At 41.0% G+C, this 16,860-nt stretch overlaps 2 protein-coding genes across 4 annotated transcripts; one reads left to right on the forward strand and one right to left on the reverse strand.

Annotated features, from left to right (window-relative positions):
- Window positions 1-191: 191 nt before the first annotated feature.
- dtd2 (D-aminoacyl-tRNA deacylase 2) lies at window positions 192-2,122 on the reverse strand. Its single transcript, XM_056393627.1, has 3 exons — window positions 1,832-2,122; window positions 751-820; window positions 192-646 (listed from the first exon to the last, which is right to left on the reverse strand). Exons 1-3 carry the CDS (start codon window positions 1,940-1,942, stop codon window positions 324-326), a joined length of 504 nt encoding a protein of 167 aa, XP_056249602.1. The 5' UTR covers window positions 1,943-2,122; the 3' UTR covers window positions 192-323.
- A 536-nt stretch (window positions 2,123-2,658) lies between these two features.
- nubpl (nucleotide binding protein-like) lies at window positions 2,659-8,617 on the forward strand. 3 transcript variants are annotated; one of them, XM_056392677.1, is made up of 11 exons: window positions 2,659-2,836; window positions 4,172-4,316; window positions 4,504-4,538; window positions 5,144-5,234; window positions 5,378-5,417; window positions 5,528-5,618; window positions 5,745-5,838; window positions 6,664-6,749; window positions 6,858-6,978; window positions 7,142-7,224; window positions 8,341-8,617. In XM_056392677.1, exons 1-11 carry the CDS (start codon window positions 2,708-2,710, stop codon window positions 8,401-8,403), a joined length of 978 nt encoding a protein of 325 aa, XP_056248652.1. In that variant the 5' UTR covers window positions 2,659-2,707; the 3' UTR covers window positions 8,404-8,617. The 3 variants fall into 3 exon arrangements, with proteins under 3 accessions (XP_056248652.1, XP_056248651.1, XP_056248653.1); XM_056392676.1 differs by having other exon boundaries at window positions 2,661-2,836; window positions 5,144-5,252; XM_056392678.1 differs by lacking the exons at window positions 2,659-2,836; window positions 4,172-4,316; window positions 4,504-4,538; window positions 5,144-5,234 and adding an exon at window positions 5,285-5,303.
- Window positions 8,618-16,860: the final 8,243 nt, after the last annotated feature.

Raw genomic sequence — 16,860 nt, forward strand, 5'->3', positions numbered from 1 at the left:
AGGGTCAGACTCAAACCCACGGCGCTGCAGTTGGGATTACACCTTCATGCTACACGCTCTACCAGGTGAACCCCAGTACCTGCAGCTCATGTGTCAAACTGATGAAGATATTTTCTGAATTTGTTTTCAGCTGCAGTGTTTGAGCTTCAGGGCCACCGTAATGTCGCACAGAAACAATGATACAGTCAAAATCTGTGTAATTAGTTTTTAATTAAAAATATATCAATCAAACATCAATATATCAGTCTGAGGAAAACAGCAGTTTCATCCTTGTTAGTAGATCTTCACACATAAACATTAATGTGATCAGCTGTCGCAGCGCTTCAGAACTCCATCAGATGTGTGTACGGTCCATTGGTGTCCAGGTTGAGCACTTGTCTGTTTCCATACGTCCCATGTTTGACCGTCACTCCGCTGCCGGCTGAAGCAGCAGTCATCAGCTCCTTCTCACACAGAGCAACGAAGGTGCCGTAGAGCCGCAGGCCGTCCTCTTTGCTGATGTTGTTGTGGTACTGCATGGCCCTGCCCTTGGCCTTCCCGCCCAGCGTGGCCTGAGGGACGATCAGCAGGCTGCCGGGAAGCTCCCGCACCGACACCGTCTTCCCCGAGTCAGATTCACACAGCCGCAGGTTCAACAGAGTGGACACTGGATGGAAGATGATTTCATTTGTAATGGGTTTACAGTGAGTGCAGAGCTGGGTGGAGTTTAAACGTGTAGGTCAAAGGTTAAAGGTTACAGAGGTCACTGACCCATCTTAGGGAGGATGTCATCTGTGGCTCCTTTGAAGAAACAGATGTAGATCACCATTCCTCTGTCGATCTGAGAAAAAACGTCACTGTCACTAATGGTGTGGACCAATCAGCAGTCAGCGTGCCTCCATGTTTACACCTGTAACTACCACTGACCCAGACTGATTGTTTTGTCCACAGAGAATATCTGCATTATGATTTTATTAGGGCCGAAACAACTACTTGATCAACAGACATTCAACAATTAAAACAACTGATAATCAATAAATCCATTGAAGTTATTCTGAGAGCTAAAAACTACATCAATGGAAGCTGAATGTTTCTGTTTGTCAGACAGAAAGAGACATTTAAAGACGTCACCTCGGTCATTTCACAGATAATAACCAAACGATTACAAATACCATCTTCATCAAAAACAGAAATAATCATTTGTTAAAGGTCCAGTTTTGACCATTTCATGTTATATTCTGTAAATGATGGTGACTCAGTTATCTTTCATCAGTTTTCAATCTCTTGAATCTCAGTCCTTTGACTTTCCTTTAGTTCGAACAGAGTGACACTGTGAACTGAGAAATAAATCAATAATCAGTTATCTGAATCTCAACTTGAGATCAGCTAAAAACAGCCAGTGACATTGAACCACTATTTAAAACTGCAGGTCTAGTTTTGAAGATTTATCCAGATTTCGAGGAGTTTTTCTTTGAATGATTTCAATTCTGTGGATTTCTTAATCGTTTTTAATCTACTGTAGTTTGTCCACTGAAATGCATTGACCTACAACACTGAATACAACAGTACATACAGCTGTTCCTTTCTCTCTCCTCTCAACCACATTGATTTATCTGTAAATCACTTTTCAAAACTCAAGTTACAAAATGCTTCAAACTGGGCAGCAACAGAAAATTAAAACCATCACATATTATATGAAAATAATAAAAAGAAATTATGAGTTAAATGCAGCATTTTTCTTTTTATAGCATTCAGTAATCTTCATCATTATCCTCTTCATCACGTCAACACTTCATGTACAGCTGATGCACACATTGTAAGGTTTAGAGTATCTGATAACACCTGTTCTCACCTGGACAAACTGAGCCTCTGTGTCTCCATCAGCCGGTCTCACCTGCAGTGTGGCCCGCAGACACTGCTGAAGAACCGTCCGAGCGGCCGGCCCGCGGCCTCCCTCTGTCATCACGGCCGGGTTTACCTGTGTCCTCTTTATTAACCAGTGATCTGAACAACAGACACAGTCTCAGAGGGTTAGCTTAAGCACACCACAACAAGACTGTTCTGAATGTGACTGAAAGGAAAACCACAAGACATCTCATGCAACACAATTCCGGAATAAAATCATCTAAGATTACTTAAAAAAGCTCAAGGCTGCGCATTATTTCCGCATATTATAGTTACGTAATAAAACTACGTTTCCAATCAATTCTCCAAAACTGAAATAATTGAAAATCTTAATCTTTTATCTTATAATTTTGCTTAAAAAGTAAGAATGTGACTTTGTATCTCATAGTTTTGGCTTAAAGACTACGAAGTTTTATTTTGTATCATATGAATTTTACTTCAAAAGTTAAAACAAATCACTTTGTGTTTTCTAATTTTGCATAAAAGTAAAAAAAAGACTTTGTATTTCATAATTTTCACTTAAAAAGTAGGAATTTTGACTGTGTTTTATAATTTTACTTAAAAATTAAAAAAAAAAAGTAGTTGTTTTCATTTAAAGTAATAATTTTGAATTGAATTTAGACATTGTTGGAAAGAAATAGGCGCTGTCTCTGTGATTATTGTTTTGAAGGAGAACAAATGGCCACAGGCTGCGTATAAATGTGTTACTCTCTATTCATTCCCTTACAGAGAGGATTATTCCCGCCCACCACACTCATGCGTAATTTGCGCAAACTTGATGCGCAGCAATCTGTCGGTCTAAGTAGCATCTGAACAGCCAAACATGGCTCAGTCCACTTACAGCAGACTTTCCCATTTCCTGAGACTATCCGTGAATAAACCTTCAGTTTTACGAACAGGGACAGAGATGGGACACGCGCCTGCGTGTTGTTTACAGTTCACGCGCTGCCAGGTAAGATTACCGTCTGTTTCTCTGAGCACAACACAGCTAAGCTAGCTAACAGCTTCATGTTCGCGTCAACCAAGAACAAGACCGGAAGTAGGATTTGTATTCAAAGTAAAAGCGATAACTATAAACATGGTTATATTTTACATATAATTCAAATTTATAATATATTTGATTGTAAACATTTTGTATTTTATCTTGTTTGATAATATTTAGTTCTTCACTCCACACAGTTAATGTAGTATCTACGTGTTTGAGGTTTTTTTTTTTTTTTTTTTGAATGCCAATAATATTATTTTGAACGATAAAACCGTAAGTGTGATTGCATTCTTCTGTACTTGACTGTAATATTAGAGTCACATATCTATATAGATTGCGGGGCAAAGACTGTTACCAGCCAATAACTATACTACAATAATACATTAGACTAATGTGGTCTAAATTATGTATTATTATTATTGTTATCATTATATTTAAAAAACAACATTGTGTAACAGCACCAACAGTAGTAGTAGTAATCTCTGTGTGGATATAAGAGTCCACAGAAATCACTTTCTAACACCCATGCTTTAATTAATGGTTCATAAATCATTTAGTAACGATTCATTGATTAGGTTGCTTACCCATTAAAAGGCTACATTAAACCTGGCAGTTTAAGTTGTTCTTAGTAATGGCTTCTAACTAATCTGTAAAGCATTAGTAATTGATAACTATTAATTAAGTATTAATAAAACATTATTTAGTTAAAAATCCCTTTATAAAGGTCGTCTTATTAGAAAATGGTACCAAGCAATTTAAGTCTAAACATTTACACAGCGTCAGCGTTTTTATTAGTCTGCATTCCTCTGCCTTCATATCACAGCTTTAGACTCTTTTGATTGGCCACTCAAGAACCAGCTCACCTCTGTGATTGAACAAAAAAACGAATTAATAATTAATTGATTTCTCACCAAACTGCATTTTAAATTATGCCAATTTAGCATTGCCCTTCTCATCAGTATGAGCACAGTGCCAGCACCATGTGGATGTTTTCTGAAATCACTGAGTTCAGAAGAACCTGATCCATCAAGAGCCATTTGTTTGGATAAAATCAACATTTTAAGTTTCAGTTATTTCACAGTGACATCTGTTAGTCCTTCATGGGAACATTTTTAAAGTTGATGAACACTTATTGCTACCAAACCCCATTATATTTTCAGTGTATTTATTTCTTTAATTTGACCCAGAGAAAGCCTTATTTCCATAATAGATGATAAAGTAAGAGCAGTTAGACTGAATTAGGATTTGAAAGTATCCAAATATCTTTATGTTGTTTATTTATTTGTTGTTGTTGTGTTGCAGAGGTCAGTGGACAGTAAGGCGTTACAGGAGAGGCAGAAGCAGCAGATGGCCCGAGGTCTTCCCAAGCAGAAGCCCATCACAGGGGTCAAACAGGTCATCGTGGTGGCTTCAGGAAAAGGTGGAGTGGGCAAGTCCACCACTGCAGGTACACCACAAACTCTTCAGTATCTTTGTTCTTCCAAAGCTTCACGGTTCTCTCAGGTTTTCCCCTTGAATGTTGTGGTGAATGTCGTGTGTTTGAAGGATTGTCGTAATGAACTGTGACTGTGTGTGAAGCTCAGCCATGTCTCTGGTGTCACAGATGATTCATATCTGTCTGTCTGTCTCTGCAGTGAATTTGGCTCTTGGATTAATGGCCAACAATCCAGTAAGGACTCTTCTCTCTCATCATATATTTATTTAATTCATAATTATAGTCATGTGTTTTTAATTTTAGTATTATAACTCCAAGGTACATCAGAAAAACAGTGATCCAATAACAAAACACACGAGTCATGTGACCTAAAAACACAACAAAACCACAGTATATGTAAATCAGTAATACACATGATATGAAAGACTGTTCAAAGTGTTTTACATTGGGTGAATAAAAACATTTGATTAACATTAAAAAAACACATTAAAAAGAATATCAGTCAATTCAGAAAAGCTGAGGTGCCATCAATACAATAAAATAGAATAAAAAGACACATGTCATTGATGGGCCGTACTTAGTATTGAAAAAGAAATCAAAGGATTATAAGTAGGAGCCACTGTGTAAAATATTTACTGGGAAAACAGAAGGACTTCAACAAGCAAGGAAGCAGGAATAACTTCAAATAATAATAACAATTATTGTACCATTTATAGTATCTATATCTGTTATAGCTTCTCGAACTGTCAGATACAGGCTGTCCACTTCTTGTCTGTTGGACAAAAAGGATGTAGAGCTTTGTTAAACATGGCCGACTCTTGTCTCTCTGTGTCTCTCAGTCTAAGTCAGTCGGTCTGTTGGACGCCGATGTCTACGGCCCGTCCATCCCCAAACTGATGAACCTGAAGGGAAACCCGGAGCTCAGTGACAGTATGCCACGTAGTTCACGTTCGTCTTCATGAACGTCTCTGATCATCGTTAATGTCTGTTTCCAGAGAGGTCGTTGATTTTGTTGTTGATAGATTTAATGAAGGTGTGACATGCAGCTGACCTGAACTCTCGTCTGTCTCCAGACAACCTGATGATCCCACTCACCAACTACGGGATTCCTTGGTGAGCGACTGTTTCTGTCCAGCTCCTTCCTCACTCTTCCTGTTCTTGTTCAGACTAATCTTTCCCTTTCCGTGACCTCTGACCTTTAAACCCTCCTCCTCTTCTCTCAGCATGTCGATGGGTTTCCTGGTGGAGGACGTGGCTCCGATCGTGTGGCGGGGGCTGATGGTGATGTCAGCGATAGAGAAGCTGCTCAGACAGGTCAGAGTGTTTCTCTGTCCAGCTCAGGTGAAGCTGAACTGATTCAACTTAGAGTAGAGACGAACAGTGTGTGTGTGTGTGTGTGTGTGTGTGTGTGTGTGTGTGTGTGTGTGTGTGTGTGTATAGGTGGACTGGGGCTCGTTGGACTACCTGGTAGTCGACATGCCTCCTGGGACAGGAGACGTCCAGCTGTCAATCACCCAGAACATCCCGGTAGCAGGTCAGTCACAACAACACACCACAGCTGTACTTGTGAGTGCACTTATTTGCATGGTACACTCATTTCAGAAGTTACAAGACGCTCCGCCTCCAACAGGTGCAGGTGCACCTGCAGGGGGGCCCATGAAGGCGGGGCTCATAAAGAGCACTGATGGATCTGTATTTACAACCTAACACTGTTTGCTGTAGTGATGTGAAGCTCAGCTGTTTCTCACCTGCTCACCATGTTCTTGATTTCTTCAGCTGCACCTTCAGTTAACGATCAGCTGGAATCAATAAAATACTTATTGATTAATGTGAGATCCACTGTAAAATAAAAACAGAGTTTAGACTGAAGTGACGATGACGATGATGAAGAGGTTAAATAACAACAGCTCCACATCATCAGAAGCTACATTTAGATCTATTGTTTGTTTTGAGTTGGACGGAGTCACATGACTGTTTCCAGGAGGGGGAGGAGTCAGTGATGTCATCAGACAAAGACTTTGGTTCACAGCGGACGTTTGCTTCACACACTCTTCGCCAGAAACTGTTGACCACAGCTGTGAAACGTCTCAGTGTGTGGGCGCAGAACAACACCCGTATCCTGGGAGTACACACACACACACACACACACACACAACACACACACACACACACACACACACACACACACACACACACACACAGAGATCCAGATCTTTGCACTGGTCCTGTGTCCTCTCCAGTCTGAGGAGAGTGTGTGTGAGTGTTCCCAGCGTTGGTCGTGGGGCTGTAGGAGAAAAGTGAATCACAAGTCGCTCTCAGGTTAATGTCAAAGTCATGTGATCTCTGTTTTGTGGTGGAGGTGCCGTGATCGTGTCGACGCCGCAGGACATCGCTCTGCTGGACGCTCGCCGAGGAGCCGAGATGTTCAAAAAAGTCCATGTGCCGGTAATCTTTGTGTGTATGTGTGTGTTGTGTGTGTGTGTTAGTATAGAGTGTTAATATCATTTATTGATTACTTACTGATGGGATGAGACTGTTGGGTTTTTTCCTCAGGTTCTCGGTCTGGTCCAGAACATGAGCGTCTTCCAGTGTCCCAACTGTCAGCACCAGACTCACATTTTCGGCTCTGACGGGGCCCGACAGCTCGCCGACACTCTGGGAGTCAACTTCTTAGGTAGGTGCATGACCAGGACCAGGACCAGAACCAGAACCAGAACCAGAACCAGACTTGAGATGTCTTACGTACTCTGCAGCTGATTTTCCTGCTTGTGCAAAAATGTCAACAAACAAAGTGACTCTGATCTTTAATGATCTTCAATAATCTCTGTGTCCTCCAGGTGACGTTCCTCTTCACCTGAACATCAGAGAGATGTCAGACAGAGGACGGCCAGTGGTTGTCTCCTCTCCAGACAGCCCAGAGGTCTCTATTCTGTTCTATTCTATTCTATTCTGTTCTGTTCTGTTCTGTTCTGTTCTGTTCTATTCTGTTCTGTTCTATTCTATTCTGTTCTGTTCTGTTCTGTTCTGTTCTATTCTGTTCTGTTCTGTTCTGTTCTATTCTATTCTATTCTGTTCTGTTCTGTTCTGTTCTATTCTGTTCTATTCTGTTCTATTCTGTTCTGTTCTATTCTATTCTGTTCTGTTCTATTATGTTCTATTCTGTTCTATTCTGTTCTGTTCTATTCTGTTCTGTTCTGTTCTATTATGTTCTATTCTGTTCTATTCTGTTCTATTCTGTTCTGTTCTGTTCTATTCTGTTCTGTTCTATTCTATTCTGTTCTGTTCTGTTCTATTCTATTCTATTCTATTCTATTCTGTTCTGTTCTGTTCTGTTCTATTCTGTTCTATTCTATTCTGTTCTGTTCTGTTCTGTTCTGTTCTGTTCTATTCTGTTCTGTTCTGTTCTGTTCTGTTCTGTTCTGTTCTATTCTGTTCTGTTCTGTTCTGTTCTGTTCTGTTCTGTTCTATTCTGTTCTATTCTGTTCTGTTCTGTTCTATTCTGTTCTGTTCTGTTCTATTCTGTTCTATTATGTTCTATTCTGTTCTATTCTGTTCTGTTCTATTCTATTCTGTTCTGTTCTATTCTGTTCTGTTCTGTTCTGTTCTGTTCTATTATGTTCTGTTCTATTCTATTCTATTCTGTTCTGTTCTATTCTGTTCTATTCTGTTCTATTCTGTTCTATTCTATTCTGTTCTGTTCTATTCTATTCTGTTCTGTTCTATTCTGTTCTGTTCTGTTCTGTTCTATTCTGTTCTATTCTGTTCTATTCTGTTCTGTTCTTTTCTGTTCTGTTCTATTCTGTTCTATTCTGTTCTATTATGTTCTATTCTGTTCTATTCTGTTCTGTTCTATTCTGTTCTATTCTGTTCTATTATGTTCTATTCTGTTCTGTTCTATTTTGTTCTGTTCTGTTCTATAATATGATAAAAATTATAAACTTTTTATATCAAGTGCTTTTCAGATACATGGGAAACGATTTCTCTGTGTGTGTGTGTGTGTGTGTGTGTGTGTGTGTGTGTGTGTGTGTGTGTGCAGGCGGAGGCGTACAGGAAGCTGGCGTCTGCTGTGGTCGAGAGACTACACGAGGTCCACACTTGACTGACAGGACTTGAACTGTGAACACACATGAAGAGGATCCATGACGTGCACAAACAAACACATGTAAACACACGTATGTGCATGTGAACACACACAGAAACAGATTATAGACAAATCTGAATCTCTGCTGTTTATTAAATATATATTATAAATCACTCTGAAGAAGTCTGATACTTTAGCTCTGAGATATTTAATAAAACTAGAATTAACTGAATTCTCTCTGTTCATGATTTTCTGAATGTTACATTTGTGAAATATTTAAAATAACTGCACACCGGCCTCGTAGTCCCAATGCAGGAAAATAAATAACAATAAAATAAAGGAAAAAAACAGATTTAATTTTAAATTGACAAAACTGCTATTTTTACCCGTTGATCTGCTCTGAATGATACATTATGTATTAACAATCTAAAAGCTGACATCAGTTTTCAGAAGCGTTGCATTCAGGTGCTTCCTGTTTCTCCTGTGATGTGAGTTCACCTGAGGAAATGTGAATTTTTGGACGGAGTAATTAAAGTCACGTTGTACCTGTGTGTGAACAGGACAAGAATATACAATTTCTCAAGCTGTGAGTCTGGAACCATCAGACTGCTGTGGAGCTGTTCGTCAGGTGGGGCAGCTTCATGCTACAGTGGGCGGGGCTTCTCAGCAGCAGGGACAGGTAGACTGGTCAGAACTGTGGGAATGTGTCTGATGTCATTCAGTGAATGGATCTAATGTTATGAATAGATCAGTAAAAAGAACGAGTCACCACGTGGAGCTGGAGATTTGAAATCAAACAGCTGCAGTTTCATGGGTGGACAGCAGGGGGTGCTGGTCACACACTGATGTTGACAGTTTGACCGTACACAGTGTTCAACACACGACTTCCTGTCTCACACAGACTTTGTTGCCTCGTTACTGCTGAAGTGCCTTTGAGCAACGGTTAAAGGTCATTTACTCCTGGTACTTTACTGACTCCTTTACATTTACAGTGTGTGACATCTGAATTATTTCTCACATGAATTTTACATAAAAAACTATAATAAAGATAAAATGTTAAAGATTAAATCATTAAATCCTGATTTCAGATGTGTTTGTTCGTCTCGTTTCAGGTGTGTTAGTCACAAAAACTAAGAGTCAATGAAGTGAGTGGTTCACAATAACAACTTCTGATGACCCATCAGATTTCTTATTTCAGAAGTTACAAGAAGCTCCGCCTCCAACAGGTGCAGGTGCACCTGCAGGGGGGCCCATGAAGGCGGGGCTCATAAAGAGCACTGATGGATCTGTATTTACAACCTAACACTGTTTGCTGTAGTGATGTGAAGCTCAGCTGTTTCTCACCTGCTCACCATGTTCTTGATTTCTTCAGCTGCACCTTCGGTTAACGATCAGCTGGAATCAATAAAATACTTATTGATTAATGTGAGATCCACTGTAAAATAAAAACAGAGTTTAGACTGAAGTCACGATGACGATGATGAAGAGGTTAAATAACAACAGCTCCACATCATCAGAAGCTACATTTAGATCTATTGTTTGTTTTGAGTTGGACGGAGTCACATGACTGTTTCCAGGAGGGGGAGGAGTCAGTGATGTCATCAGACAAAGACTTTGGTTCACAGCGGACGTTTGCTTCACACACTCTTCGCCAGAAACTGTTGACCACAGCTGTGAAACGTCTCAGTGTGTGGGCGCAGAACAACACCCGTATCCTGGGAGTACACACACACACACACACACACACACACACACATACACACATGCACACACACACATACACACATACACACATGCACACACACATGCACACACATACACACATGCACACACATGCACACATACACGTACACACACATGCACACATACACACACACATACACACATGCACACACACATGCACACACATACACACATGCACACACATACACGTACACACACATGCACACATACACACATGCACACACACATACACACATGCACACACACATACACACGCACACACACACACAGAGGGAGGGTTTCTCTGGAAAGGTGACAGGAATGAGCCTCATCTGGGAAAATCTCAGTCTTTTGTATGTTTTAAGTGTGTGTGTGTGTGTGTGTGTGTGTTAGAGAGAGAGAGAGAGAGAGAGAGTCAGCCCACACTGATTCCTGGCTGGAGGTGTGACTGGCAGTTTGCCCTGGGGAGGGACGGCCAAGGACACACACACACACACACACACACACAAAGATACAGAACATTTCCCAGATGGCCCAAAATTCACTTTTACTCGGAACTTTTGGTTTTGAAAAAACAAATTTCTTGTGAACTTTTCAGCACAACAGAAACAGACTCAGGTTTTATTTCACAGCAAACAAACAAACAAACAAACAAACAAACAAACAAACAAACAAACAAACAAACAGGAAGGAGTCAGAAGGAAGCTACACCTGCCACCTCATGACAAAAGTCAGTGTGTGGAGTCTGCAGGGCATCTGGATAAACCAGAGCGAGGAGAGGAGAGGAGGAGAGGAGACAAGGAGAGGAGAGGAGACAAGGAGAGGAGAGGAGAGGAGAGGAGACAAGGAGAGGAGAGGAGGAGAGGAGAGGAGAGGAGAGGAGAGGAGACAAGGAGAGGAGACAAGGAGAGGAGAGGAGGAGAGGAGAGGAGAGGAGAGGAGAGGAGACAAGGAGAGGAGGAGAGGGGAGGGGAGGGGAGGAGACAAGGAGAGGAGAGGAGACAAGGAGAGGAGAGGAGGAGAGGGGAGGGGATACTTCCCATCCATCCCTACTGAGAAACCTTAGCGTGGCTCCTTCCAGCAAATAAAATAGAAATCAAAATAGATAGATAGATAGATAGATAGATAGATAGATAGATAGATAGATAGATAGATAGATAGATAGATAGATAGATAGATAGATAGATAGATCCTTCATGTTACTCATCACCACTGAGCAGAAAGAATAATATAACATATTGAAATATATTATTGATTCAGGTTATGTCTTAGAAACAGTTTTAAAGCCCTTACTTTTTAACCATGTACAAGATCCTGTTGATTAACAGTAAAATAATGATAACTGCATCATTAAAGTACATCACTTTAACTTGTATTAAAGGAGCTATTTGTAAGTTTTACCATTGCTACAATGCTAACATTAGCATTAGCAGCTGTTAACTTACTAACCCAGTCTAACTTCAGTCCTTTACTCACCAACATCTGTCTCCAGAGGTGGAAACAACCATCATATCGTCTGTGTTTCCTGGCTGACACCACCTAGTGGACGCGTCCGTTCTTCTACTGAAGCTAGCATGCTAACTAGCAGGAAAATAAATAAATAATGACAATAAACAAATGTCATCGACATGATGATAAAAATAAACCTGCAGAGATTCATCCCAGTTCAGCTGCAGTTCAATCATTCAGCAGCTCTCATTTCCATTTTCTTCTTTTCCATCTTCCTCCTCATATGTGTGTGTGTGTGTGTGTGTGTGTGTGTGTGTGTGTGTGTTGTGTGTGTGTGTGTGTGTGTGTATGTGTGTGTGTGTGTGGGTGTGTGTCTGTGTTTGTGTATGTGCTCAGTTTGGTTTGGTTGCTTTTGTGCCAATGTTCAGTCTGTGCTGTACATTTGCATAATACAGAATACACATTAAATACACACTAGTATATGTGGAATGTGTGTGTGTGTGTGTGTGTGTGTGTGTGTGTGTAGGTTCTTTTCAGTGTTTGAATGCATGTGTTTGCGCTGTCTACATTTGCACACGTCTTTGTGAATACGTGTGTGTGTGTCAGTTAACTTCCAGTGTGTAAATGTGCTTGTTTGAGTCAGTTCTGTGTGTCTGTATGTGTAGTTGTGTGTGTGTAGTTATAATGAAATATAACCCCTTGTTGTAATGAAAACCACATCCTGCATTCCCGAATAAGAGAAGAAGAAGAAGAAGGAAATGAGTGGGAGAGACGAATTTTACAAACATAGAAACAAACACAGCCCCCCCCCCCCTTCTTCTTCTCTGTTTGGCGGTGCAGGTGAAGACTCAGATTTATAAACAGTAACAGAAGAAGAAGAGGGCGTGTTGTAGGAGCTGTAAACATTATGAAAATATGAAGCTGCTGTTTCTGTTTGGAAACCTGGAGATTTCACTTTCTGCATCTGTCTCTGAAATTACATAGGAAATGTTTAATTTGAGGAAAAGGAGTCGGAGCTGAAACATCAGTAAGTGACACAAAAAGCTGAAACACCTGTCAAACAACAACAAAGACTGAAGCTGTGACGTCTGAACTCACACCTGCATCTACACTGTAAAAAGAAAATCCTAATTTTATGGAAAATAACTCTTTTCTAACAGTAATTTTCTGTTTTTTTAAATTGTGAACAAAAGTCTGTAAAATGACAGAAATGATGTGAATTAACAGCCAAACTTCTATTTTAAGCATTATGCCAATAATAAAGAATTAAATTTATTTCCCATTTCTGTAAAAACAAATTACTGTATTATTTATACAGTTTTTTTCTGCTTTCTTAAATTACATACAAATCTATGTAAAATGACATTAATTATCTAACCAGTTTCGTATTAATTAGCTAACGTTTGCTCGGCTTGTTTCTCTGATAACTTGAGATCCAGATATACGATGATGATGAATCCTTCATCTGGTTCTGACAATTTATATATGACACCTTTAACCTTTAACACTTTTAGGGCAGTATGTTTGAAAGTCATCACCACAGAGGCGAAGTTAGCTGTTGTGTTTCCAGAGCTTCATATCGTCTGTGTTTCCTGGCTGACACCACCTAGTGGACACTGAAGAAGCTGCAGCTAGAGACGCCTCAGCAGATGTTTTATTTTGCTGAACCTGAGGACTCACCTGCAGATTAATGTCTGATTGAGACGCATTAAAGTCAGATGTTAAACACCTGGAATCAAATGTTGGCAGGTGAATGATCAGACACTGACTTTACATCGTAGAAACATGACAAACAGCAGCAACTGAGGTTGTTTACGTAATGGATTCATCTGGAAGGATATTCATTTCTTTATTACTCAGTACGACTGAAACCAGACTTTTTCCTGCTGCTTTCGCCCCAGATGACCTTTCACCTTTTGGCGTATGGACAAGGTACCACCAACCCTGTAATTACCAGCTGACCCTCTCCTTGATGAGATGTTTAGAAGTGGTGTCTCTCTGATGGAGAGGCGTATGTCAATTAGAGCAGATGATGTTTGAGCCTGAAAATGAAAATGAAACTGACTGACATGAAAACTGTTGATGTTTTATTTCCCCGAAGAACAGATTTGCCCTCCAGACTCGAGTGGAGGAGTTAGAGTCATCAGCAGCAGCGGTTTAATGAGGAGGTTCACAAACAGCAGTCGAACCTAAAATAGTCCAAGGTCAAAGTTCAAACAGCTTCTAGTGACACGGTGTTTCTGTGGAGCGAGTCCCTACACCAGGAGAGGTTCTGCTGCCATGTTGTTTGTTTGCTTTATTTGGTCAATAATGAAGAAGGTCATTTACACACACACACACACACACACACACTCTTGGTTGACCTTGCGATCACTGCTCTCGCCTGCAGCCCCCGAGCGTTGCTTGCTGCCATGACGACGCAGCTGTACCGCTTGTGGCCGGATAAACAGCAGCAGCTGGTTCCAATTGTGCTGTGTCACTGTGTGTGTGTGTGTGTGTGTGTGTGTGTGTGTGTGTGTGTGTGTGTTCTCTCATTAAAGCTGCACCCCCACACTCCACCAGTCATCTGTCTTTTTCTTTGGGGAGAACAAGGTGAAACCTCCTCCTCTTCCTCCTCCTCTTCCTCTCTCTTCTTGCTCTTCCTTCTCTTTCTCCTCTTCCTCCTCCTCTTCCTCTATCCTAATATTTTTACTGAATGACTTCAGTGCATCACAATCTAATCACAAACATGCTAACATCATATCATCTGGTCCTGACACACTCCTGACAGGACAACAGAGGAGGGTGCAACACAGCTGCTTGGCTTAGCTTAATTTAGCTTAGCTTAGCTTAGCTTAGCTTAGCTTAGCAAGGGTTAGGGTTAGCATGTCAGAGTTCAGCCTTACTCTCCTTTCCTTTCCTCATTAACTGTCCGATTAATAAAGTTAATTGCTAAAGTTGCAGGTTGACTGACTGAACTGAACTTTCAGGGGAAATAGGACATGAGAGCCCATCCCCCACTTATTTCCCATGATGCTCTGTGCTCCACTGGTTTGAAACAGAACAAAGATGAAGCACAACACCCTGTTCACTTCTCCTGCCTCCCTTTGTCTTGTTAAAGGTCTGTGTGTGTGTGTGTGTGTGTGTGTGTGTGTGTGTGTGTGTGTGTGTGTGTGTGTGTGTGTGTCTGTGTGTTGGAGGGTTAATAAGCTCTGTGGTTCACCTGAGTCTCCTGAGCCTCGGGACAGATGACCAGACACGTGTGTTTTGTGTGTGTGTGTGTGTGTTGGTGTGTGTGAATAATTTAGAGAAAACCACAGCTCCTTTCCTTTCTCTTCGTAATTGCACTTTCTCCACATTGCAGTGATGAAATCATTTGTACTGAAACTATTTCTTGGTGAGTGTGGCGAGTTCCCGCAGTCGTGACGTGTCAAGGAAACCACAAACGGAGGTGTTTACATCTCTGTTTGTGTTCAGACCAAGTAAACAAGACACAACATGTTGGTTATTGAGCTGTAGAGGTTGTTGACGTATTGTTGAACTGCTGCCAGTCTTAATGCTAAGCTAGGCTAACCACGTCCTAGCTCCACCTCTGTCATTCCCCAAACTGTCAAACTATATACTTATACATACATATATATGTATATATATATATTTATATACAAATTTAGTTTTTTTTTGTGTGACAGAACCAGAAGCTTCATGTTCTCAGGTTTACCCTCCATCTCATTCTTGTGAATGGTGAATGTGAAATATGTATGTATATATATATTTATATATATATATATTTATAAAATCATTTAGTAATTCAACTCTTCATTTGACCTTTTATATCTTTCCTGTCGTTTTTTTAATCTGTATTTTATGATGTTTTATTTTTGATTGCTCTGTAAATCACTTTGAATTAAGATGTGTCATGCTAACACAAGAACAAAGTAAACATGACACCTACTAAACATTAACAACAACAACAATAAAGAGCAGGGTGATGAAGAGGAGGGTGATGAAGAGGAGGGTGATGAAGAGGAGGGTGGTGAAGAGGAGGATGATGAAGAGGAGGGTGATGAAGAGGAGGGTGGTGAAGAGGAGGGTGGTGAAGAGCAGGGTGATGAAGAGGAGGGTGCGGAAGAGGAGGGTGATGAAGAGGAGGGTGCGGAAGAGGAGGGTGATGAAGAGGAGCTGTGTGGAGCTGCCTCACAAACTCTCTTCCCTCTACTTTTATTCTATTCATTCCATCACTTGTTTTTCTCTGTTAGTGATGTAATGAGCCGTTTTCTCCTTTTTATTTTGAATCCTTCTGCTTTCACTTCCCTGTTCTGTTCTTCCACACTTCTTGATTTTAAATCTGTTTTAGTTCAGTGAGATGAAGAGTCTGATCTGTTCCTGCTTGTCAGCTGATCATTATAATCACAATCTGAAGACCAAGAAAAGAAGCACGAAGGCTTTCAGCTGAGAGTCTGGAGAGAGGCAGAGAGAGAGAGAGGGAGAGAGAGAGAGAGGGAGAGAGAGAGGCAGAGAGAGAGAGACACAGAGAGAGAGAGAGAGGGAGAGAGAGAGAGAGAGAGACACAGAGAGAGAGAGAGAGGGAGAGAGAGACACACAGAGAGAGAGACACAGAGAGAGAGAGAGACACAGAGAGAGAGGGAGAGAGAGACACAGAGAGAGAGAGACACAGAGAGAGAGAGACACAGAGAGAGAGAGAGGAGAGAGAGAGAGAGAGAGGAGAGAGAGACACAGAGAGAGAGAGAGACACAGAGAGAGAGAGAGGGAGAGAGAGACACAGAGAGAGAGAGACACAGAGAGAGAGAGAGACACACAGAGAGAGAGAGAGGGAGAGAGAGACACAGAGAGAGAGAGACACAGAGAGAGAGAGAAAGAGAGGTGATTCATTACAAGCTTTTGTTTCAGTTATAAGGCTGTTTCCTTCACACACACACACACACACACACACACACACACACACACACACACACACACACACACACACACACACAGACTCTTCCCGTGTGAGTCAACTTGTTCCTGTCAGTTGGTTTTTATTTGTCCTTCATTCATTCATCCTCCTACTGGAAACACAGCAGTGTGCATTTACTGTCAGGAGTGTGTGTGTGTGTGTGTGTGTGGTGTGTGTGTGTGTGTGTGTGTGTGTGTGTGTGTGTGTGCCTGCACCAGAGCTACAGGTTTATGGTCTTCACTGCTCTCTCACCCACACAGATCAATCAGTGGTTGAATTGATCAGGTATCAATGAACTTGAAATTGATCATAAGTAAAAACATCTGGAGCTGTTTTCATGTTATTGATATCTCAGTAACACCTGGAGGGGT

Source organism: Seriola aureovittata, chromosome 13, assembly GCF_021018895.1.
Source record: "Seriola aureovittata isolate HTS-2021-v1 ecotype China chromosome 13, ASM2101889v1, whole genome shotgun sequence".
NCBI lineage: Eukaryota > Metazoa > Chordata > Actinopteri > Carangiformes > Carangidae > Seriola > Seriola aureovittata.